At 39.1% G+C, this 25185-nt stretch overlaps 3 protein-coding genes across 5 annotated transcripts in view; 2 read left to right on the top strand and 1 right to left on the bottom strand.

Annotated features, from left to right (window-relative positions):
* The window catches only part of nol10 (nucleolar protein 10), a 28858-nt gene extending 4929 nt beyond the window's left edge, over positions 1 to 23929 (bottom strand). Inside the window, exons 1-21 of one of the 2 annotated variants that reach the window (XM_058090427.1) lie at positions 23523 to 23929; positions 23232 to 23447; positions 8431 to 8476; positions 8237 to 8335; positions 7929 to 8006; positions 7812 to 7849; positions 7545 to 7681; positions 7367 to 7432; positions 7229 to 7289; positions 6253 to 6338; positions 5926 to 6004; positions 5576 to 5725; positions 5207 to 5273; positions 4029 to 4081; positions 2798 to 2924; positions 2052 to 2131; positions 1562 to 1660; positions 1112 to 1204; positions 857 to 1030; positions 456 to 769; positions 196 to 298 (exon numbers count right to left, since the gene is read on the bottom strand). In XM_058090427.1, coding sequence (XP_057946410.1) covers positions 196 to 298; positions 456 to 769; positions 857 to 1030; positions 1112 to 1204; positions 1562 to 1660; positions 2052 to 2131; positions 2798 to 2924; positions 4029 to 4081; positions 5207 to 5273; positions 5576 to 5725; positions 5926 to 6004; positions 6253 to 6338; positions 7229 to 7289; positions 7367 to 7432; positions 7545 to 7681; positions 7812 to 7849; positions 7929 to 8006; positions 8237 to 8297 — 1866 coding nt within the window. In that variant the 5' untranslated portion in view covers positions 8298 to 8335; positions 8431 to 8476; positions 23232 to 23447; positions 23523 to 23929. Of the gene's footprint in view, positions 1 to 195; positions 299 to 455; positions 770 to 856; positions 1031 to 1111; positions 1205 to 1561; positions 1661 to 2051; positions 2132 to 2797; positions 2925 to 4028; positions 4082 to 5206; positions 5274 to 5575; positions 5726 to 5925; positions 6005 to 6252; positions 6339 to 7228; positions 7290 to 7366; positions 7433 to 7544; positions 7682 to 7811; positions 7850 to 7928; positions 8007 to 8236; positions 8336 to 8430; positions 8477 to 8778; positions 8949 to 23231; positions 23448 to 23522 lie in introns of those variants that run through there. The other variant, XM_058090426.1, reaches the window with a different exon arrangement.
* On the top strand, positions 9758 to 16267 carry atp6v1c2 (ATPase H+ transporting V1 subunit C2). The gene is made up of 12 exons (XM_058090433.1): positions 9758 to 9886; positions 10151 to 10218; positions 10561 to 10646; positions 11114 to 11208; positions 11931 to 12022; positions 12094 to 12189; positions 13032 to 13100; positions 14078 to 14170; positions 14262 to 14349; positions 14952 to 15049; positions 15131 to 15260; positions 16029 to 16267. The coding sequence occupies exons 1-12, from the start codon at positions 9758 to 9760 to the stop codon at positions 16116 to 16118; spliced, it is 1134 nt and encodes a 377-aa protein (XP_057946416.1). The 3' UTR covers positions 16119 to 16267.
* kcnf1b (potassium voltage-gated channel, subfamily F, member 1b) lies at positions 17906 to 21355 on the top strand. 2 transcript variants are annotated; one of them, XM_058090432.1, is made up of 2 exons: positions 17906 to 19207; positions 19289 to 21355. In XM_058090432.1, exons 1-2 carry the CDS (start codon positions 18056 to 18058, stop codon positions 19388 to 19390), a joined length of 1254 nt encoding a protein of 417 aa, XP_057946415.1. In that variant the 5' UTR covers positions 17906 to 18055; the 3' UTR covers positions 19391 to 21355. The 2 variants fall into 2 exon arrangements, with proteins under 2 accessions (XP_057946415.1, XP_057946414.1); XM_058090431.1 differs by having other exon boundaries at positions 17906 to 21355.
* Positions 23930 to 25185: the final 1256 nt, after the last annotated feature.

Here is a 25185-nt window from a genome sequence, read left to right as displayed (position 1 = left end):
GCAGGGGTAAGATAAAACTGGTTCATGGGTTAGTGTTTCAGGATGTTTGTTTGTTTTTTATAGCCACTAAAATTTTTGCATGTCTTAAGAATTCATTATTGGCGCCACAGTTGTATTGCGGTTTACTGATTTTCACAGATTCTATTTTTATGCACTGCTTTAGGTTACGTTGAAGCATCATACTTTTTTTTTTACCTTTTTGAGAGTAAAGGTTAGTTGTTTGCTGCCCACTGTAGTGTCAGCCATGTTGCTGGTTCCAGAGTGCTCCTCTAACTTCAGACGCTCCTCCAAGGAGGCCCTGAGGGAGACACAAAAACAAAAACAATTTGTCCAGTGTTCAAAAAGCAGATGGAAAATGTGTTTGGAATATTTATACTGACAAGCTTATTACAGTTACTAATGACTTTAAAAGCTAAGAATCAGTCTCTACTGAATATTTTGAGAACAAAACATACTTCTGTAGTTTCTGCTTGTGGGCCACATCATTAAAACTGCGGAACTCTTCCCCGCTTTTGAGCTGATAGAATTGAGGCCGGTTCATCATCTTGTTGTCAGCGGTAATGGAGGTTTGCTCTCCTCCGTTGTGCTTGCTCTCCAGCAGGACGGTGTTGCGGTCAGCGTCTTTCCTCTCCTGCCGCCGGCGGTCTCGGTCCTCTTGCTTCAGTAGCCGACGCTGCTCCCTTACCTCCTCTACCCAGCTCTTGTCGTCGTCTGAGCTTTCCTCCTCAGAGCTGGCCTGACCTTCCTCCTCCTCCTCCTCTTGGGCCTCCTAGACAGAATCATTGACGTACTGTGTTAGTCTTTTGTGGACACAAAAATTTGAAATTGCTGTATTCATTAGGTAGTGCAGTATCACCTGAGAAGCAGCATCTTGTTGAACTAATAGACGCAGCTTCTTCTTCCTCTTCTGGCTGACTTTAGAGACGATGGGATTGAGCAGGCGGAACTCCTCGCTCTGCTCGTCCACCTGATAGTCTGGGTTTTCAAACATAATCTTGAAGCGGTCGTCGCCCAAAATGGTGGGAAGGGCCTACAATATGTTGAATTAAGTATGACAATATAAGTTTTGAGAATGAAACGTTCATACACTTTGTCATCTACATCTGCTTACCTTGCCCTTCTTTTTCCTGGAAGCCAGCTCCACTTCATTGTCTCCCTCCTCCATCAATTTGAGAGCCAGCTCCTTGTTGACTTTGGGCAGAGTCTAGCTCAGGTGGAAAACACATTTAACGTTTGTTCGATAACACAAACACCATGAGGACACAGCCAGCATGCTCCCCCAATTAACTTGACTGCACACAGTCCTCATGCTTTAGTTTAGTTACTAACAGAATGTTGATGCAGGAAATACCTAATATTTCACGTTTTTTTTTTAACCTGCACCTTGAACCTGAACACCTACTAGCGCAACAGTGAAGGTAGAAGCCCCTAAGTAATTGTGTCTCTCCAAACACAAGTTTATTTATTTTATTTGGATAGAAAATTGCCACCTTCTGCTCAACAATATGGTGCAGCTCTAATGCGAACCGGAAATGTCATGTGGTGTGTCGGAATGTCTCACCTTAACCTGCACTCTCTGAGTTCTGGTCTCCTCAATCTTCTGCCGGATCTTATCCTTGCGGTACTCTTCGAATGCAAAAGGATTTGCCATGCTCTTGACCTAGGAACAAAAAGCCCCAATTTTTTATTAAACATTTGTATAGTCAATGTTTGTAATTTAAATCAAATTCATTATGGTCATGTGTAAACTCATCTTTCCCAAAAGTACACAAACAAGGTAGTTTTGAGATAATCATAAAATGTATTTGTTGAACCATAAGTTGGTATATATATTTGTTTGCATATATTTCTCCTTTAGTGAAATAAAATAAGCAAGATATTACAGAGGACAGCAGCTCTTGTACTGGAATCCCATGAAGTGTCTGGTCAGTGAACATCAGATCATAAATCCTTACTTACATAGTTATGACATCCATTATGACTTTGAATGTACTAATAATTTAATTGACAAAGAGGATTATGCCATAACCATCTATGGCGCAACCACACACCTTATGATAGAGCCTGATGTCCATGAAATAGCCATGCATGTACGCCCTCAGGAGGGATGACCCCACCAGGTGAGACAAACCTTAAACAAAAAGAAAAGCAAGGTCATTTACAAAATTATATAGGATGGTAGTGATTTATTTAAAGTTTTTATGAGCTAGTAAATGATACAACATTTGAGCATCTAAGTTCCAATTCAAAGTGTTTGTCCAAGGTAAATTGGATCACTTTAATAATTTAGTGAGAGGCACTTCAGTTGTCCATGAGTAAGAGTCAGCGTGTTACTAGAAAGGCAAGCAAGAGATGTTCAATGATTTGAGTATGAGAGCTCCCCACCCTGAGATGACTCACTCTTAAAGAAGCTATATATTCCATGCCTTGAGGCTTGTGTAAACGCTCTTGCAGGATCTTCCATTGGCGCCGGCTACTCAACGTTACGTAACAGGCCACGTGATACAGCTTCTGTAAATCAACACTGCTACGCCCCACCGTTATTCGACAGCAGCCAACCACCTCTCTGCTCTTTGCCATTTGATCTTTTTAGTGCTGAGACTGCATTCCAATGTTCATTCAACCCTTCCTCAGGGATACGCCTCCTCCCAGCTCTCCTTACTCCTTCCCCATCCAAAGTTTGTTGGAGTGCTTTATACTCACAAAACCGTTATAATAATATTATATTGATGCCTCAATACAAAAATAAAACAAAAAAAGGTATGTTCTACTTTTGTAAAAAGGGAAAACACCTCACCCAAAGCTTCCAGGTCCTTGCGGGTGACAAACTTGTAGTCGTCATACACGGTGCTCTCGGGGCTCTCTTCCAGCTCCTCTGTTAGGTTGTCGAGGAAGGAGCACCAGCGTGGTGCTGGGCCCAGAGCCTGAACTCAGACAAACACACATTTCAGACTCAATTAGTGTCTGAACAAAACAAATATTTGTCAATGCAAAACACTTGTGACATCAAAATTAACAAGGTCAACTTCTAAAATAGAGACAATGAAGTTCTTTGAATGCAGACATGCGGTGTAAATTAACATTTGTACACTTTAACACTTTATATAAAATAATAAATAAATAAATAAAAATACAATGAGAGGCCCTAGTGTAGTTACAATACCAAAAAGTAACTTCAATCACCCATGATGAGGTGGATGATGTTCTAGCTCAAATTAGTTAACAAGATAACAAGATTGGACAATTCTCGTTTCCATTGGTAAATGGTCCAGTGTGTAGTGGGACACACAAGAGACACACCAAGGAGCAAGGGAGAACCCAATAAGTTGTGGTACAGATATTGATATTAAATGGATACAGAAAATTACTTTGAAATAATAATACCAATATTATTTAACTGAGGCCAAGTGGAGCAGTGACCCACCAGATCCAGCTGATGGAACTGTGGGCCCCCATTTGGGCCCCTATGTTGTAATGCAGATATTTTATATAATGATAGTTTTATATATTTGTTTAATTTTGTAAAAAGGCTAAAATAATATGCTGTCTGACAAAGCTCATGTTAATATTAGTTATTCGTATCGACATTTCTGCTTTTTCTGGTTTCATGATACCTTTTGCTCTACTCTTCCCATTTTCAGTGTTTTTTCTTGGTTTCTTGGTGTCATTTTATTTCTATAATGTGCTCTATGTGTTCTATAATGCCTTGGCGACATTTCACATAATTGGAATGGAGAGCTGTGTCTCATTCATTCCTGGAAAGTCTGCTGGGGCACACAAAGTCCAAAGTCAACAAAATCAACCCCACTCTTTTTTTGTCATTCTTTGGTCTCATTGCTCGTGTGTAAGTGGATGGTGAAAGAGCACACGTTACAATTACACGGGTAACTATGCATGGCCAGTTAGTAATATGTACACCAGATAAGACCTTTTATTGCACCAATAAGTGTGAAAATCCCATTGACGTAATTGACACAGGTGCCTGGCAGTCAACACGTGTTTGTCTGTGAGCCAAGGGCTATACTCACAGGGATGTAGAATGTGTTCATCTTGGGATCTTCATTGGCAGTAAACAGCATTCCTACCAAACGAGAGGAAGAATAGTGATGATGAAAGCTTCTTCCTTGATGCATAATTCACGTGTTATTAAGTCTACTACATTATTAGAGAAAAATCTGTCTGAAACCAGAAGAGAAACATATAGGAAACAGAATACATATTTTTTTAAATGGCAAAAAAAAATGATTTTCTGCTCTAAATGGGCCAGGGGACACTATAATGTCTTCAGTATTGACAAAAGCTTTGGAAAGTCAAAATATGAGGTTAGCTTCAAAACCAAATTATATTCACCTATACAGCCAGTGTAATCCAACTAGATGAGAGACAAACCCCGATCAGATGGCGCCACCCAGTGGTGGAGAACAACACATTTGGTCATTTGTTAAAAAGGGATAATTAAAAAACTATAATAAAACAAATTTATATACAGTTTTAGGAAAGAGTGAATTGTTTCTCTCATCCGTGGTTTTATGTGGTAATAAAAGCATGGGTTTATTTGAAAATGTCTCCCTTTCTGTTATGTGGAATAGCAGAGATGGATCATTAATATACGCTGGCTCGCATTCCCCTCTCTCGTCTTTGGAGTCAAGACGCGAGGAATCATCTTCCCGTTGGTTCCCATGCGTGTCAAAATCTCACAACAAAATCATATTACAAGAGTTAACAGCCTGAATCCTAATCCAAATCTAAGGCTCAGTGATTTTATGCTGCCATTTCTTTCAACACTAGGTTATGTCTTTGTGTTCAAGTATTTTAGTGCTGTATCAGCTTTTGCTCATTATAAAAGTGTTTTATTTTATTGGCTGGAGGAAGTAGAAAGTTTCTTTATTGTTTGATCTCATATTAGAACAAGTGGCATCCATCTCACCTGGGTTCAAATCTCCATTGGGCATTTCTGTGTGGTGTTTGCATTGGTTTTGGGAACAACTCTATCCACCAGAGCCTGACAACTTCCTGTTCACCTCAACTCCCCTTGGCTCAACCCCAGCATTCATGTGGCCACGCCAGTACCATGTACCAACTTTGGACATGATATTGACACTTCCCTCCTGGATCGTTTAGCCTGCATTGGGCTCTCTGGCACAGTGTGCCCACTATTCAATCAGTGTATCTTGCGATGTGCTCTTGGAGGAAACATTGTTCTTACCTGAGTGGGGGTACATGCACACGTCATTGATGTTGCTCTCAGTCTGGATGGAGGAGAACACTTTGCCCTGTGGTGAGCAGAAGAAGAAGAGTATCGGTATGTCATCCAATAACTAGTAGTGTTTTATGAAGTATGAGTCCATATGGTAGTGAGGACATTTTGGCAGTACAAACTAGGAATATGTGGAAAGTATTGGGATCGAAAGACCAAAAAAGAACAACAACACCACAGCGTTATCGCCACTCTTTTTGGTCTGATCTAAACTTATATACAGACCAGTTTTGATGGAATGCTTCTATTTGAGCTCATAAGAGAGTATAGTGTATTTAATGCTGTAAGCAGCGGGAATGTAATATATGTTATTCTTACATTGTCTTTGTTCCACATTTTTATTATTTTGGCATCTGCCGACACAACCAGATCCATCTCATTGTGGAAGTTGAGCGATTTAATGGGCAGATTGTAGAAGTGGTCTTTCACCAGCAGTGGTTGGTTGGAGCGCAAGTCATACAGCAGCACCTTTAGCCAGAAAGAAAACACACAGGATGGACATATTGTTAAGCTACCATGACTCCAGAGGACAGTGACTTGTTTGTGCAAATGCATTCAAAGATATGTTTTAAAAAATAATTTCCTTCCCCCCCATTATTTTACTGTAATCGTCACAGTATATCTAATGTGCAGGTCATCGGGCAGCAACCACCAAGGCGCTCCCTCACCTGTCCAGTGGTGGTGCCTACTGCCATGGAGAGGGAGCCGTTAAACTTCAGTGCGCTTATTGAGGGCAAACCTAAAACTCTGTAAACAAAGACACAATGAGAGTAATCAAAGTATTGGCAGAATTGTAAACACAATAAAACAATAAGAGAGTGACCCATAAACAATGTGTGACAGTAAGACAATATTGCTTCTAAAATATTTGTGAAGCTTCTACATAGGAGAAGAAGAAAATGTGTGTGTGAAGCAGTGTGGACAGTGCCAGCAACAAGAAATATTGGGGTCAATACACATCATTTGGCACCTGAGTGCGAAAGATTACTACATACTCCATTCCTTCTGTGAGGCTGCTTAGGGCACAGTCAAGAAGACCCACTTGTTTCCAGACACGAGGGTCCCAGCATTCCACCCTTCCCTAAACACCAGGAAAAAACAGGGATGATACAGAAAATGTTACTCAACTCAACTATGAATTCTAGTGACAAATAAACCGTCCACCCACTAGAATCAACCACCATCTTCCATAAACCAGAGAGTAGCAATTTGACTTTATGTTAAAAGATCGGCCTTGGCACACAGAGGTCTAAAATTCTAGTTGTTGCTCAACAACACTCTAATGTGGGCCTTTTTTCTTTATATATTAACTTTACATACTTGGAAAGTTGTGAAAGTCAGTTCATTTTATTCTTCTTAAGCCTGGATAAATCAAACCATGTAAATATAGAAATACAAAACAATGCTCCTATTTTGGAGCTGGGTTAGCGGAGCGAATGCTCTCCTGCTGGGTGAGGTTGGCAATGGTATGCAAGACGGCTGGTCAACAGAAGCCATTTAATGAATGCATAGGACATGGGAACAGGTATTCACTGCATTATTAGAAGCTGATATTTACTGAGTTGCTAATAATATCACCATTAACAGCAAGAGTGCCTTTGTCAAAGTTATCAACAACCTGGATAAATAATAATAAATAAAGCTCATGTTGCCATGACAACAAGGAAAATGGAAGATACAATCCTCAAAGAAAGAGCCATGCAGTTGGAAGAATTACATTAAATAACAGTTGACATCAATACCACATAGCAAGGGGCCTGCTCAACAAGAAGCAAAATCAAGATCACTTTTTTTATTATACTATACTACTTTTTATTATATAAAAATGTACTCTTATGATCTATTTTTGTTGACGCTATATTTGTCCAAACAACTGTACCTTTAGTTGTACCAGGCATTAAAATGAAAAAGAAATTGAAGAAACAAAGTGGCCTAATTATTTTTTCCATGACTGTATGTAGTACTAAGTACCTCAGAGGTTCCACTGGCAAACAAATGATGAACAGGGTTGATGTCGCACACATTGTGCCCCCTGATTGAGCAGAAGAATGAAAAACAGTGAGACAGAGAGAAGATCGTTATCTTTTAATGTCAAAAGAAAACACTTACACAGCATCTGTCTGAAGTGAGTTGAGGAAGCGACCTTGTTCAAGATTCAGTCTGTAGATCTCTGAACTGGGGGGGAAAAAGGTGCAAATAAAATGAATTCACTCTTACTGAACATTATGAAATGTCAAATTAAAAGGCAAAGTGATGTCAAAATCTAGAAATCGAAAAACTCCCTCACCTACTGCCCACAAAATAGATATCACACGAGGGATAATGGTAAGAAAAGTCCCGTCCAAACTTTGGAATTCGGGTCTTGTAGTAGAAACCATGCTGTGAATGGAATGCCACATAACGATCGGAGTGTAGGAACACAATCTGCAGACACATCCAGAATTTAGGTAAAATTTAAAAAAATGAATGGTTACAACCCAAACACGGAAAATAATGTGAGAGTTTAATGAGCTGGTTTGCATTGCACCCTCAATTGAAAAAGAGTAGTCCTTACCTTTGAGTAGTCATCAGACAGTATGTCAAAGGCCACAACTTGTGAGGGAGAGAAAATAAATCTGTTAATGATATACACATGCAAAAAGATACAAAGTGTACGTCTGTGGGTATTTACCATCTGAATCCAAGCAGCGTTCAAACTTCAGTGACAGGTGGTAGGTGTCATAACATCGAAACATCGGCTTGTAAGTGCCTACAATGTTTTAAAGACAATGACATACACATTGTAACTTTCATACACATGCAATTAATAGTGTTTTCAAATGACAACTACAAGCAGTCCTCGGTCTACGGTGTTTACGGTGCACGAACTAAAAACTTTATAACTGTAAAATGCCATTCCAGGAACAACCTCCTGTATGCTGCAGAGAACGATCATGCACACATAAAACACAGTGGATTTTTTAAAAATGTTTTTTTTACCTGCTGCCAAGATGAACTGTCCATCTCTAGATACCTTTATGGATGTGCACACGGTGGGCATCTCAAAGTCTTGGATAAGCTCAATCCTGCGCTGGATGTCTAATAATAAAAACAAATACAGTGAGACAGACGCAAATGTCAAACGGCAACGGTTACGTTAAACATCAGATACATCGTATAAAATTGGAACTTACCGACATCTTTCTTTTGCAGTTGTCTCTTCTTACGGTCTGACAACCACTGGATGTTCAAAACAAAGTTGCATTATACTACTGCTTCACTGATATATACATATTTGACTGAAGTTACAAGTGCTAGTAATATATATATATATATATATATATATATATATATATATATATATATATATATATATATATATATATATATATATATATATATATATATATATATATATATATATATATATACATATGCACACAGTATATCAACACACTTCAAGACATTTGGAGTTTAGCCAAATACATCATACAAAAACATCATTTACCTGATGTCCAATGTCACTAAAGCTAAACTCTTACCTCCGGAAGGGACTTTCCATGGCTTAAATTGTAAATCTTCACATCATTCACACTAGAAACCTGCATGTTTGAAGCTTCACAAGGTTGTGCTTACACATAACACAACACATGCAACACCACTGAGTTGTTCAGCACCCACGTTGTTGCCTCAGTGCTAAACAGGAAGTAAACGTCCGCTCCGCGTCCGTCCGTGTGAAACAAAAGCAGTCTATAAAGTTCCGCACTCATTCGGGGGTCATACGTATATATTTTTTTATTGAATTCAATCTTAATAATTGATTACCACTGTAGAAGGAAATGTATGAGTCGCTACCGTAGGTATCGATTTATGCCACGCTATACTCAAATTACAGTTTAATCAATTAAAATAACACACATGGAAACAATACAGAAAATGAATCTACGTGACCTCGCACACTGAAAACCCCTGCAATTTTGAAATTTTTTGATTTTTTTTTAAATTGAATTAAAGATTTTTTTAAATGAAAGTAATATCCCCGGCGATGGAATTAGTGTGCAATGATTGTATACATGGTAGAAGCATGACAAATCAGATTACTTAGAAAATTTTGTCAAAGTTGATTAACTACAGTAAAGAAAACATGAAATTATAGTCACAGGTTTTTTTAAGAGACTGGAGCCTGTATAGGTAATGACTTCCTATGACCTTAGAAGTCAGTGGGCTGGCAGTCTGGTAGATTCAGGTGAAGGAGAATCTGCATCCACTGTAGGAGACTGACACAGGATCCCAATGAAGATAAGTTGAAGGTAAGAAACCTCTCTTTCCAATTATTTTTTTTGTCCTTACTAAACTTGTAAGTGCAACTACTACAGGTGTAAAGAGTTTTGTTTTGTTTTTTATCATGAGCATAGTGTATTACTCTGATATTCTACTAGTTTGTCAACTTTTTTGCATTTTGTGTGTCCAGTGCCAAACGACATATTTAACTGGTTGTCTTTATGTGAAGCATTAGGAGTCATGCGAGACTTGTGGCTGATATCTGTCCCACTGGACAAGACCAGTTCAATAAGTGTAGAGAAACTCAAACACATCCTTGGCAAAACTAACTTGGCCTCCTGCTGCAAATTCTCCATTCCAGAGCTGAAGGTTGGTGATATTTTTTGTTTTTGTCTGTTAGATGATTGTTTTTTATGAGGACAGTGAGTGTATATGAAGATGGTGTGGTGTTTGGTGTCCTTCTCTGGTGAAGGGATAAAAGCTCAGGTTGCTGCAAAATTTCCATCTGACCCATTTCACTCAATATGATCAATGAGCGCCACGGTCCACTTTGCTGTCATATTTTAAGACATTGCTCAGTTTCAGTCTTCAGTTAGAATGCCTCAATTAAGACTTTGCATACTTTGACCTCAGGTGGGAATACTGGACAGCCTACTCCGTGTGTCAGATGAACTCTCCACACTCGACACATTGATCGAAAGGTAAAAAAAAAAGTTGCATTAGTGTTTTGTCTTAGCGATTATTGCATCGTGTAACTTTTTACTTAAATAAGAAACTGAGCTTGTCTGCAGTCCGCACCATGATTAATTAATGTCCAGAGACGACAGGCGGCTAGTTTTCCCTCCTGATTTTGTATTCATGAGTGGTGTATTTAAACTGATGAGAGATTGTAAAGCCAGTGAAAATGGGGTCTGCGTCCATGATCTTTACTTGCATGACTGAATGCAGGTTTGATTACTAGCCTGTCACTCATTATATACATAAGTGATTGCCAGGACCTTTTGTGGTTCGACCTTTAATGACGATATTCTTCCTGATCCGAGCGTGATGACAAAAACATGCCAGTGTATGAGGGAGGTGATGGAGCAAGCCAGGGACAAAGTGACGGAAAATGTCTTAGCCAACAGAGGTGAGTCACACAAAGCCGCGCACACACACGTCCATGCCGAGAAGGTGTTAATTACATTCTGGTTAATGAGATGGTATGGAAATCCCATTAAGTAAATGCACAGATGCCTCAAGCAAATGAGACTAAATGTGGGAACAATATGCATAAACACCCACATACAGCCTGGAGATTTTGCTATCAGCTCTACTGTATGTAGAAATGGAACAGACAAGCAGAAATACCATATATGAACTAATACAGTATTTCTAATTCACTCCTCCCACACTAACAGCCCACAGCATGAAGCAGATGGATCTGCAGTCTCCCATAAAGACCCATGTGAAGTCATTAAGAGGTATTTTTGCATATTTGTCCTTTGTCCTCCCTTAATTCCAATTATTCTTGTGTGTGATTAACTTAAATATTCCAACTATAAATGAACGTGTATGTGTGTGTTGTGTGTGTGTGTATGTGTGTGATTATGTCAGTGGACGTGATGAGGTATGTGACAAGCTTCCAGTGGGATAAGGCCAAGTATCCCACATCTCTGCCTCTCTCCAGCCTTGTAAACATCATCAATAAGGTACAAATGAGAAAAAATCAGTTGTATTTGCATGGAAATTTGGATCAGTAAAAATCAGAAAATAAGCTAGGGGGCCGCAGGGCTGCCAGAGTTTTTTTTTTCCAAGAAAATATTCCGTTTTTATATTACTTTTCATCTCCAATAGGCTGGTGCCAGGGGATATTATGTATATATTTTTTAAACTGACATTCTGATGCCTGTAGAAGTGGGAAAAAGAGTGAAGTCGATTTGCAATTCACGACATTCATGATTGGGCTTTCACAGCATCACAAATTTGTGGATTTTTGGTCACTTTTCAACATTTTTTTCTTTGAAAATACATACAATACAGTAAATAAATGTCAATCACCATAAGTTGGTAATTTATAAATACAGTTGTCTCTCACCACATTCTATCACAGTTTTTCAAAAAGAATTAAATTAATAAATCATGCTGTTTGTGGTCGAATATGGCCTGTTAGTAAAATAAAATGCATAGTTAAAAATTAATAAATTAAGCATTTTCAAGAATGAAATGGCTAAATGAAGTAAAATACAAATACCTATAAGGCATAAAGAAGATGCATTCAAAGTGTGATATGTAGACTTGTGTAGCCAGACTTGATTTGCAGGTCAGATCAAACTTAACTGAACAACAAAGATAATCTAAGACTGCTGGTATGCATTATACTCTTAATCATGAAATAATACTTGTGGTTTTGGTGGCTGCATGTGTGTGTCAGGACGTTTCCCAGGTGGAAGTGGAATTAAAATCCAGAGCTGCGGCGTACAGGAGTGTGAAGGCAAGCTTGCAGTGTCTTGAGGACAAACTAGAGTGAGTGATATTAAGAGTTGATTACATGGGTGGATACATGATATTCTTACATAGGATATTTGTGTTTTTAGAGGAAGTTTGCAAACATGCAGCCTAAACGGCATCGTGAGGAGAGAAGACATGGTGGTCTCACAGTACCTCACCACTCTGCTGGTGGTGGTGAGCAGGTCAGGAACACAGATACTTATTTTACAATTGTTGATAAATTATCTCATTTTTTTTAACAGTGCTGATTGTTTCATGACCACAGTTTGGGGGTGTCCAATCTTTTTGTACACCGAGCTGCATACAGAGAAATCGAAGGATTTGCGGGGAATCTTTGATAGATTTTGGCCATTATAGATGCTAAAACCAATCCTATGTAGGTCAAAAATCCATACTATCTGAAGAAAAGATACACATACAGTGAAACCTGACCGATACTCTAACCGAATCAATTTTTCCTATAAATCCAATTAAATAGCTCTTTCATTCATTATTGATATGCATTTAGATTTGTTTTATGCATGTGAAAACATAACTGTTAACCTAAAAAAAACATGTTTTGTTTTAACACTTTTGAGATTTGTGGCACGACTGTGTTTGTTAGCAAAGAATCCTCATGTTTAACATGACAATTCAACATTGTAACAATTTTATAGGTCAGAAAAGTGGAAAAAGCATAATAGGTCCCCTTCAACAACACAGTTGGAGTCACTCCGTCTAATTAATAACATGACAAGACGTGCCATTTTGTACTGTAACCGGAAAAAGGTACGCAACCACATCAACACCAACATTTTTTAATTAAAAAAATAACAATTAACTAAAAAACATGCAAACCAGTTCCATTATGTTAGCTTTGTGTTATACTGCAGGTGACAAAGCATACCTAATATAGCTTATCAATAATGAATTCATGTTCGTTTTACCATAACAAAAAATAAGCCGCAGGCCAGAAATAACACTTTGGACACCCCTGCATTGATAAATTGGACCACTCTTGTTGTGTCATATGTTGGGATCACAGGAGGGACTATACGCAGTGGGAAAGGACGTACGAATCTTTGTCAGAGTTTGTGGTGCCGCGGTCAAGCAGGTGAGGTGTCTTTCTTTCTTGACATCCGTCATTCATGCCATTATTATTGTTGAAATGCGGTGCGATATGCACCAATATCTATAGCAACAATCTAGATGTCGCAGTTGGCATTATTCACTATTAGTACACAGTAAGCTAAATAGCTAGCCAACAAGAGTTGTAGCACTGACAACTAAAAATGAACGCATCCCTGTAACTGACAGGAGGCCAGTCCAGGGTCGGTCCATCATCTGACAATATTAAGTTTAGGTCAGAATACTGTATACAAAGTGTTGGGCATGTAGTACTAGTTACTTCTACAAAAAACTCCACTACAAAAGTAACTAGTTACCAGTAAAAGTAACTATTGCCGAGTACATTACAGAGGTTTGCATTGATTGACAGGTCGACGGGTGTTTCTGTAGGTTTGAGTTGCTCACACAACACGTGGACAAAGTTTTTTTTCTTGGACATAATGTACATACGATGTGTACATTTTTACCTTTGACCTCAACGAAGTTAAAGTAGTGTCTGTACTTCCATTTGGCAAACGCTGTCTTCTCACTAGAGTCCTCCTCACTCGCCATCTCTCGCTATGCTGTATCTACTACCCGGCACTTTGGATGTGCTCTAAACACCTGCCCACCCTCATCTCTGATTGGCTGAAGACGTAATCTTACTAAACCTTAGCCAATCCTCATTTCTTATGCGGTTATCCCACCCCCTCCCTTGTCAATCTGCAACTCTCTCACAGCGCTGCAGATTCATTATGAAGTCTGTGATATATTTTTAGGCGGCTTCAGTAATGTGCAGTAACGAGGTGTCGAAAATGGTAACAGTGTTATATTGACATTAAGAGTAATTAGTTTGATTACCCGTTACTGAAAAAAGCAACACAGTTTATTTAATCACCGTTATTCCCATCACTGTGTATATAGGCACTGCTATCACACAGCTTTTCAACGCTGCCACACAACATTCTTGTTGTGCATCAACAGGAAACTCAATGAAGATGGAGAAGGTGGTATTTTTTCCGTGACACTCTTCAAAAGAGTGGTGGATGAATTCAAATCCAAAGCCCAGGAAAGCAAGTAAGCAGGATGAATTACTGGAATATAGAGTTTGGGAATGAAACAGTGTTTTCTGTGTTGTTTACCATTGTGTAGTCTATGACCCACACAGGTTCACTGTGCGGGACTATAGCTTCGACCTGGAGGAGAAGCAGCAACAGAAGAGGAGGGAGCTCCGTGTTCACAAGAAAGAACATTGTGTGAGTTGAACGCCACCATTTACTGTATTTTCCGGATTATAAGTCACACTTTTTTTCATTGGTTGGCTGTTCCTGCGACTTATACTCCAAAGCGACTTATAAATGGAAAAACTGTTTATGTTACACACTTGACACCTTTTCCATTTTTTATTTTTTGTGTTTATGTTAGCATATATTACACCTATTCAGCCTGTTTTTTATTCTTTTATTGTTACAACTTGCCTTCCAAGAGGACGTAATGTCTGTTTTGGTCAAGTAGTTTAAAATAAATTACCCGCAAAAAATGCGACTTATACTCCAGTGCGACTTATGTATGTTTTTTTCTACCTAATTATGCATTTTTGGCCTTGTGCAACTTATACTCTGGTGCGACTTATAGTCCAGAAAATACGGTATACAGAGATGTGTTGTCAGAAATAATAAGCAACAATCCATACGGACTGATAGCTCGTATTAAAGTGCTTTTGGGGTGCTTTTTGAAGCAAACACAAGAGTACTTTACATCTTGACATATCAAAAGACATAATTCTGTACACCCTACAAATGGTGTCAGTGTACATGTTTTATCTAAATAAATTCATGCTTTGCACTATCCTGTCTAGGGCACGTTTGTGCATTGGTTGAAGGTGAATTACAACCAGGTGTTTATTGCCTGGATTCACCTGAAAGCATTGAGGGTCTTTGTAGAGTCAGTACTCAGGTGAGTCATACCTTCACTGTGTTTGTGTGATGATTCATTTGCTGTTAACGTGAGAGGTCTCGTAATGACGTACACCTCCAGGTATGGTTTGCCTGTGAACTATCAGGCCCTTCTGATACAGTCAGACAGGAAGTTTTCCAAGAAACTGAAAGAAGAACTTTCCTCTTTGTTTGTGCATCTGGACCCAACTGCCACCGTCAGCAAAATGGATGTAAGTGACCCAAATCGGCGGCACTGACCTTTTAAATGAAAAATAAAATGGTTAAATCACTAAATCACAGTGACAATTATGATATACTGCTGATGAAAATGTTAAGAACAGTTGAAAAATTGCAAGAATGTACATTTTGCATTGTTGAGTCAGCAATTTATTGCAAATAATCATTACACTGAAATAGGCTGAAATGGCATCATTTCATCAAAAGTTTAAAACCACAGCATTTAAATGCAGTAATCTTATTCAGAGAATAATTGAATAAATATTGAAATCAATTATTTAATAAACTGCATGTAACTGCTGATTATAACAGACTTTATAAATAATGCATGGCAAGTGTTTATACAGAATATCAAGGTAACTGCAAAGGGTGAGTATACTGGAATGAACTGATGGGAATAAATAAACTATGGCAACATTTTGGGTAATTACTGTATTGTTGCCAACAGTTACAGAAAACATGGACATGGGTTTCCATTGAAGTGTGCACCCAGTCATAACGCGTGGGTGAGGGAAAGGCTTGTCATCCATTTGCTGGGCAACCTTCTTGTAATGACATCAGTCTCATGCAAATCCGTCCGTGTTTTGCAAGGTCGCAGTGACAAACTTGTGGGTGCTTAAAAAGACAAGGGACAACCACAACACAATTCCCTGTGGTAATAGCGACATTTGAATGGCGGGAGCGCGTTAGGAAAACATGTCAGTGACACTGGTTTATAGTGTGACGAATGACGTATGACAGTGTTGTTGTGTTGATCTCAGGTGACCTGTGACATTCCGGGACTCAGCCAGCAGGACTACTTCTCCTACATCTGTTTCCACATCAACACCAACATGTTGGAGCTAAGCTAGCAACCCTCAAAAAGGACACCGAAATATTGACAATTCCTTTTGTGGTGCCTGGTTGCCTAGTACCTGATATACGTACGTATAAACACCAAGTCATTTGACCCTCATTACTGTTGTGCCTGGCAAGTGTTGAAGAATGGAGACGTTTTAGAAAACAGATAAAACCTTTGTACAGTGATGAGAATGTACTGTAACATTCATTCATTCATTTTCTACCGCTTTTCCGAACGAGGGTTGCGGGGGGTGCTGGAGCCTATCCCAGCTGTCTTCAGGTGAGAGGCGGGGTACACCCTGGACTGGTCGCCAGCCAATCACAGGGCACATATAGACAAACAACCATTCACACTCACATTCATACCTATGGACAATTTGGAGTCGCCAATTAACCTAGCATGTTTTTGGAATGTGGGAGGAAACCGGAGTACCCGGAGAAAACCCACGCATGCACGGGGAGAACATGCAAACTCCACACAGAGATAGCCGAGGGTGGAATTGAACCCTGGTCTCCTAGCTGTGAGGTCTGCGCGTTAACCACTCTGTACTGTAATATACTGTTGTAAAATGAATGTGAAATACCGTACTGTATATAAATAAAACACAGCATGACTGCAGATCATTACTACAGTGGTCCCGAAACATTAAAACACATATACAAGCATAAAAGTACTGATATGCTCAAATGACTGACATTACTAGAGTACATCAATGTTTCAGTGGACTACCAGTTTACCATTATCTGTATATTGTACTGTAATATCAATAAGATATGATCTGTGGTTAAGGTTATTTGTATGAACATTCTCATGTCTAGTTGTGTGCTTATAATATGTTTCCACTTTTCTGACCTATACATGTAGTTAGAATGTTGTATTTTTGTGTTAAACTATGCCAAAGTTTCAGATTATGACGTTTGCGCATTTGGAAGTGAGCCCTGCGAGAAGTTTGGCATGGCTCAAAATGCTTTAACATGAAAACCTAACAAAAAAATAAGTAATTTTAAAAGCACAAAGTGAAGATATTTAGAAAAAAAGTTCATAAGATTTTACAAGAATAACGTCAATGAATGAATTAAGTTGTAATTTTTGAATGTATGTGAATAAAGTCAAAATATTGTGTGAATGGAGTCTGACAAGAAAATTTACAATAACAAAATTTAAATAATTGGAATATTAAAAAAAAGAGAGCAGAAATTAACAGCTGCCATTTTACAAGATAAAGTCAAAATATTAAGAGAAAAAAACAATTACCAGAAACAAAATAATGTCCTTTTAGTAGGATAGAGTTGACATATTAAAGAAAAAATAAAGTATCTTAAATTAAATAATTTTTGAAAATTAGGTTTGGGGATAGTTACAATGTGGGAATAAAGTCAAAATATTAATTATTAAAGTTATTAAAGTTTCAACGTTATTAGAAGTGCATTTACAAACATTATTTAAAAGTAAATGTGAAATATTTGGAAAAACAGCAAAACTTGAGCATAGAGGTCATACAAATTTTTTATCTATATCACAAACCTGAGATTATCTAAGTAGTCCTTTCCTCCTTTCAAACATATACCATAACAAAATCATTACATTATCTTATAAATGTTCACGTAAAAGTAACGGTATGACAATACTGGCCCTGGATTTACTTGGTATCGGATTGACACCAACATCAGCAGTATCGATCCACCCAATAGTGAAGAAAGCGAAGCTGTAATACAACGGCTCACCGCTAGAGGGGCTCAATGCATCTACAATAAATATGCAATCAAGAGGTCCTCGCACTCTCTCTTTGGATGAGGAGTGGTAAAAAGAGACACACACAAGCTGTGTTCTTCATTCTGTCGGCTTGAAGAGGAAAAAAAAAACATTTTTCACGTCAAAATCTGCATTGATTCATCTTCGTGCTGTTTACAGGATCCTGCATTTTCTTTGCCCCAACAATAACAAAAAATGTGGACGATCCCGAAGCCAAGATACAGAAGGTGTGAGGAAGATGAGCCTGAGATCACTGTGAACATCGGTGGGGTTCGAGTGGTGCTTTTTGGGGATGTCCTGAATCGTTACCCCGAGAGCAGACTAGCCGAGTTAGTGAACTGCTCATCAGCTCGCAATGATGAACTTATTTCGTCTCTTTGTGACGACTTTGACCCTGGCAGAAAGGAGTTTTACTTCGACAGAGATCCAGATGCCTTCAAGTGCATCATGGATGTGTACTACTTTGACGAGATCCACATTAAACGTGGCATTTGCCCCATATGTTTCATCAAGGAGATGGAGTTCTGGAAAATAGACCAAAGTGTTTTAGATGAGTGCTGTAAAAGTTACCTAAGCGAGAAAGAAGGGGAGCTGAAGGAGATCGCTAGCAAAGTGAAGGTAATTTTGGATGACATGGAGGTGAACCAGAACGCTACGAGGATCCAGCAGTGTCAGAGGTTCTTATGGAGGCTGATGGAGAAGCCTGGTTCCTCCTTCCCGGCGCGCGTAATCGCCATCGCGTCTTTCCTCTCCATCCTGGTCTCGGCTGTGGTGATGTGTGTAGGAACCATTCCAGACTTGCAGGTAACAGACGCCGAGGGGAAGCTGGTGGAACACCCGACTTTGGAGGCTATCGAAACCGCCTGCATGATGTGGTTCACCGCAGAGTACTTGCTGCGCCTCGCCTCCTCGCCCAATAAGTTACACTTTGTGCTCTCCTTCATGAACATCATAGACTTCATGGCGATCATACCTTTCTACGTGGTCCTCAGTCTGACCTACCTCGGCACCACCTCCATGATGGAGCTGGCCAATGTTCAGCAGGCAGTGCAAGCGTTGCGCATAATGCGCATAGCGCGTATTTTTAAGTTGGCACGACACTCGTCCGGACTCCAGACGCTCACCTACGCGCTCAAGAGGAGCCTGAAAGAGCTGGGTCTGCTCCTCATGTACATGGGGGTAGGGATTTTTGTCTTCTCAGCTTTGGGCTACACTATGGAACAAAGTCACCCCGAGACTCTCTTCAGGAGCATTCCACAATCCTTCTGGTGGGCCATCATCACCATGACCACCGTAGGATATGGAGATATCTATCCCAAAACCACACTGGGCAAGTGCAACGCCGCAGTAAGCTTCTTGTGTGGAGTCATAGCCATCGCTTTACCCATACACCCCATCATTAATAATTTTGTGGTGTTCTACAACAAGCAGAAGGTGCTGGAGACTGCAGCAAAGCATGAAGTGGAGCTGATGGAGCTAAAGTCCGTTGGAGAGCACCGCAGAAAAGACAGCGATAACGATGACACATAGGAAACTCATAGAGTGCGTATAATGTGCTGTATAATGAAGAACTATTAGAAACACCTGCACATATTCCAATAACTAGGCATGCATGGTCGTAGACAGTCACAAGGCATCCCACCTGACATCCTCATTTGTCTATAAGACTATGTACCGTACATGTTGTTGACCTAAGCAGTCGTCGTTAATAAGCAGTCACCGTTAATATGAAATACTGAACTTTTGACACTTAACCTCTATGAAAAATTAACTAAATCATTTTTGGTCCATTTTTTAAAAATCCAAATCCAAATAAAAGTGTGATTTGTGTTTTGTTCATACAAAACTACCTGGTTCAGGGGACCATGAATCCAATGAACAACACAGGCTATGGGATCACTGCAGACGGCCGTCATTTTAAACATAGAATGCTACCAAGCTAACTAGTTAGCCTCCAATTTAGTTATTCTAGACTTAGGAAAGTGGGAAAGAATAACAGTAAGAAGCCGAAAAAATTACCACTTCCACATGGAATGGGAGGATAACTTCATGTCAGCATACTCTTACCATACGCTAACATTACTGACTCCTAGTGGCCAGAATACTACATATAATTGGCCTTTCAATACTTTTTGACTAAATAGTTCATAGTCAACCACAAAACAACAGTCATTTATTTATTTTTGGAAAAACTGAGTGAGGGAGCCATGTTTGAATCACAATGTAGCGGCTGTATAGAAATTGTAAAGGGGACCTATTACACTTTTCTGATCTATACATATAGTTATAATGTTGTATTCTTGTGTTAAACGATGCCAAAGTTTCAGATAATGAGGTTTGTGCATTTGGAAGTGAGCCCTGAAAGAAGTTTGGGATGGCTCAAAACGCTTGGTTTCAAAAGGCGTGGTAAAACTGTCCCTTTGTGATGTCACAGAGGGGCGGACTTCCTAATATGGTTTGGGTGTGTGACCAATCACAGCGTGCCTGGAGGTGGCCTGTGGGTGGAATAAATTAAAACAGACTGTTTTGGCAGGAAGCACAAATCAAAGGAAATACAGCTGGAATAGGTGCACATTCTGGAAGATCTAAAAAGTTGAGCAGCGTGGAGCTGCTCTATGGGAGACCACAACACAACTCAATACAAAGGGTAAAAAAATGAGCATAATAGGTCCCCTTTAAGGTTGTATTGCAACAGCAGGACATACTCCATAAGCAGTTGTTGACAAACTAAAATGTAAACTGAATCCAACCATTGCTTGCACATTTACTTGTGACTCTTGTCACAGCAAGGGCAATGATAAAGGTCTAATTTGCTGACAAGGTTTTCATCCATTTGTGCATATTCTTTTCTTTTCATTTCATATTGTCGAGACAGGAGTGTTCGGTTTGAGCTGTGATTTAGAGTTTGGGCTAAATAAAAAATAAAATAATAATAAATAATACAATCCAGGTTAAAAAAAAAAGCTATGCTTTTATTTTGAGGCTTATTTTGCACTGAACAGAAAGTCACTGTGCACATTTTAATAATCTTGTGTAACAGTAGTTATGTTGTGGCTGCTTCGCAATAATACAAAAGTTAATCTTACTGTATTTTCTGGACTGGTCCTGCGATTTATACGTACATAATTTAACCCGTTTTTCAAAGTTAATCCACGCTGACTGTCATAAACCAAGAAGTGAACATTACCTTTGACAACTGTGAGAGGCTTAGTGACATTAGTGATGAAGAATATGATGTGATGTGGAAATTGGTGAAATTACCGGTAACTTTCTTGTTGGACTCGCTGGCCTGTTATATTCATTTAGCCTATTCAGCCTCCCAGGTATGTTCTCTATGCTATTGTGCAGCTGAATTACTGTGAATGTGTTATGTTACCATACCAGAGACCTATTCAGCCTACTGTTGTGTGTGCTACTGTGTATTTGAATAGCTCGCCTTTCCAGGTGCAATGTCGGTTCTTGGTCATGAATTTTGTGAAATAAACTTGGCGGAAAATCCACTAATCCCATATGATTTATGTTTTTTTTTCTTCTTTGTGATGCATTTTTGACTGACACAACATACATTGGTACGGCATAGTACGTAAAAAAAAAAAGTTTACATCATCAGATGTGGTCAACCATGTATGTTGATGTCAACCTAAGTGGGCATTTTTAAAAAAATAATAAGAACTGTCACTGTGCGAGAATGGCGGCATTGTGCTGTGACCCCAGGATGGAGAAAGCAGGACCCAAATGAAGCTAAAACGTATTTTTACTAGCATGCACAAACACAAAAACGACAATGATCCCATAATGTAAGGAGCATGCACCTGAGAGCACGACCCGGGAACTAAGGCATGAAACTTAAGAACTCCCACATCGTGGACCAGGATTTGATGAGTTGTTTAACAGATTGACAATCGACTTAAGCGTGTATATATCCACTGTATGAGAATTATCTTTCAGTGTGATGCAGTGTAGTTGGACAGTACTGCAATCTACAACCATATACTGTACACACTAAATTTAAGATTTCTTCTGTGCAACATAAACGTACACAGTGATGCAGCAATGTATATTTTTCTATTTAAAAAGACAGCAAGTACACATTACACTCAAAAGCATTTTGATAATAAAACATGATTTTTTTAATTGTTGGGTAAAGGCTCCACTGTCTTCAGCATGAAACAGACAGGGAGTCAAAATTAGATGAAAAAATACACTCAGTGTATTTTTAAATTAATCTTCTCCCACAAATCCATCAAAGTCCTCATCCTCATCAAGACCAAACCTAAGTCCGTCTGCACGAGCACAGCAAACAAACTTAGTTTGAACCCCACCTAACCCTCTTTGACAGTATGTGATTGTCTCCCAGAGGGAGGCTTTAACTGCTATGTGATGTTGCACTTTCACAGACGTGACAGGTAGAATTAAAACATATCAAAGACAAGAATGGTGATTTTACTTTTTATACGATGTGGTGATTGTAAATTAGTACCTTTGTGTTCTTTGCAAGAAACTGCATGCCAGTTTATTTTTGCAATGTAGTGACTTAAAGGGACTGTATGCAGCAAGATCCCCCTGCGGATCTTCCAGCTTTGAGTATGTAAGCTATGGCCAACGTATGTCAGCTCTCATTGAATGCTTAGCCTATATGACACGATGAATGACAATTTACACCATTTTTTTTAATGAAGTTTAATTAATTATTGTGAATTTTGAACCGTTGAAAAAAACTTTAATGTTGAGGTATTTGCTATGAGTCCTTTTGAGGTAGGACAATAATGCCATATCATCATAGTTTCTTAGAATATGATTGCCCAGATTCCCTGGGGTAGACTGACGGAAACGTGGCTGCCAAATCACACCCACATGACCTCTCTGACCACCAAACATTCATTCACATCGATACACCAGTGCGGGCTGCACTGGAGCAAAGGTGGGTGAAGTGTCCTGTCCAAGGATACAGGAACAGTAACTGGGATGGAGGAACCCAAGCTCTGCTTCCTAAGCCATTGGCGATAGACTAAGATCCAGTAAGCCATGACCATGAACAGGATAATGGCTGAATGAATATACATGGCTATAAAGACCAGACTATGATTAGTAATATTATGAGCTCCACACACAGGAGGCCTCTTGTCCATTCATTTTCAATGGAACTTATGAGATATTATCAGAAGCCAATCGATATGCAAAATTCATGCATGTTAAATTTTGTCTTTGTGCATGTCATCGTGAACATCGTGGCTTTCGATACAATCCCAGAAAGTTTAAAAAATGTACCAAATGAAGACCAATCAGAGGGAGTTTCACTGATGGACCAATGAGCAAATCAGACGCTTTCAATAGTATCATGCAGGGAAACATGGAGGAAAATAATACTCACCGGTGTACCTTGTCATAGCTGCTCGTCGTGCACAGGGGTTGCTACGTATTGGTGATGGCAGTCACCTCCCGCGTGCGGAGAATATTATGCAGAAAGTATCACGAACATGCTTGTCCACAGGTGGGGCGGACCTAACACTGTCAGTGCTCGTCAGCCACGCTGAGACTCCAGAAGACATGCAGAACTTTGTAAAGCTGATTGATTCTTCAGAGGATGCTGATCATTGGAATATCATACTTATCATACTGAACAAAACGGTAATGGTTAATCAATATATTTTAAAATACTCACTTCATGTGAAGGTGTTTCTAACAATTCATGCTCTGCAGTCCTTTTGGCGTTCCCTTGTTGAAGAACGTCAATCCCTGATTCAATTTAGTGAGCGTCTGGAGGTGGATGGGGCCTCAGAGGAGCGTGAGAGGAAAGCACACAGGCCATGAGATTGGGGCTCAAACAAAGTATAATTCCAAATAACTTTGACTATGTTAGTCATCCTGGAAGTACTAACACTGCCTTTGCAGGTCGTCATCCAAAACCAAAACCAAGGGCAGTGAAAAGGAAATACACGTATCCTTCAAACATCTGGCAACATCAGAGATGCAGCAGCCAATACACATCTCTCAATGCTCACCTGAGGGGCCAAAGATAGATGGTAGTTTAGTTTCCACCAGCCACATTGGCACATGTTTTCTTCTGGGAAAACGCAGACATTTCCATCTTGCAACCATGGAAGTCCAGATGGCACCTGGAGAGACAGACACATTGAGAATAAAAAACACTTGGATTGAGTTTGATTGATACTCACCAAAGTTGGCATACAGTGCATAAAGTATGCCTAAATGTCTATTTCCACTTATACAGTGTGTAGTAACTTGAACAGCAACAACATGAAAAAACCTCATTACAACGTACAATTGTAATTTTCAACTCTAAAGAGGGGGATTTTTATTCTTTGGAAGCAATAGTTTCAATAAAATGTTTTTTTTAACACGGTCGCTAACTTTTCAATAAGAAAAGTAGCTATTGGCTGTCCTAGAACTTGCCAGAAGTCGCCAGGTGACATCATGGTCTGCATGCATATAATATGCATACAATGTTGAAAAATGCTGCAGGAAATATAAAACGTATGAGAGGCAAAAATATTGAGTAAAACACCTTCATTATTGATTATTTAATCAAAATAAAATTAATATTTGTTCTCAGCCAGCGCCTCTCAAAGTTCTCCCATCACAAGTTGGCAATGGAGAACTTTTTAAAATGAGCACAATTGAACAGTGAATAACAGATGATGCTGTGTTTAATCTGTTAACATGACTGGTGTGGTTCATGAGCAGCACGCTTTTCTGGTGAGTATATATATGTAATAGTAACTGGGAACATAGAAATACAGTAGGCAATGACTTACATTTACCTGAAGAATTGTAAGATAATCTACTTTATTTCAATAATAGAGAGTAGCAACAGACTAACAATACAATATAAACACCTATTTTATCCAGACTAACAGAAGATTAATAAACATTTGCGTTTTAGAGCTCCAGCACTGCGGCATTGCGACTCTGTGACTGTCTTTGGGCAGGGCAGACCTGTCAACAACACCCACTGTTGCTTAGTGAGAACACAAAATACAGGCTGTCACTCACGACCCCAGAAAAAGTGGCTAGATTTGTCACTAGTTGTTTTTGAGAAAATACACTATGTTGTCAAAGGGGGTTGGATAATTGCCAGCTCGAGCAACAAAATCGGCAAGTTGACAACGCTGGTTGTACATAGCAGTGATATGCATTATTTTAACACACTGGACCAAAAGTAGTAAAAAAGTAATAAATGTCCTTTTATAAATGAAATCATGGTCAATGTTATTTGTCTTTTTTGAGGAATTTGTAAAACAAACAAAAAGCTCATGTCAAAGTGAAAACACATTTTTACAAATATATATAGACGTGACAGTATA

Source organism: Doryrhamphus excisus, chromosome 13, assembly GCF_030265055.1.
Source record: "Doryrhamphus excisus isolate RoL2022-K1 chromosome 13, RoL_Dexc_1.0, whole genome shotgun sequence".
Classification (NCBI taxonomy): Eukaryota; Metazoa; Chordata; class Actinopteri; order Syngnathiformes; family Syngnathidae; genus Doryrhamphus; species Doryrhamphus excisus.
This window is presented reverse-complemented; position numbering and strand designations above follow the sequence as displayed.

What these genes read in the sequence shown, in the direction of transcription:
- atp6v1c2 (XM_058090433.1), top strand. Translation starts at nt 9,758, where the DNA reads ATGCGAGACTTGTGGCTGATATCTGTCCCACTGGACAAGACCAGTTCA. An exon ending in GTGGTGCCGCGGTCAAGCAG is followed by an intron (nt 13,101 to 14,077) that starts GTGAGGTGTCTT and finishes GTGCATCAACAG; the next exon opens with GAAACTCAATGAAGATGGAG. An exon ending in TCCAAAGCCCAGGAAAGCAA is followed by an intron (nt 14,171 to 14,261) that starts GTAAGCAGGATG and finishes TGACCCACACAG; the next exon opens with GTTCACTGTGCGGGACTATA.
- kcnf1b (XM_058090431.1), top strand. Translation starts at nt 18,056, where the DNA reads ATGTGGACGATCCCGAAGCCAAGATACAGAAGGTGTGAGGAAGATGAG.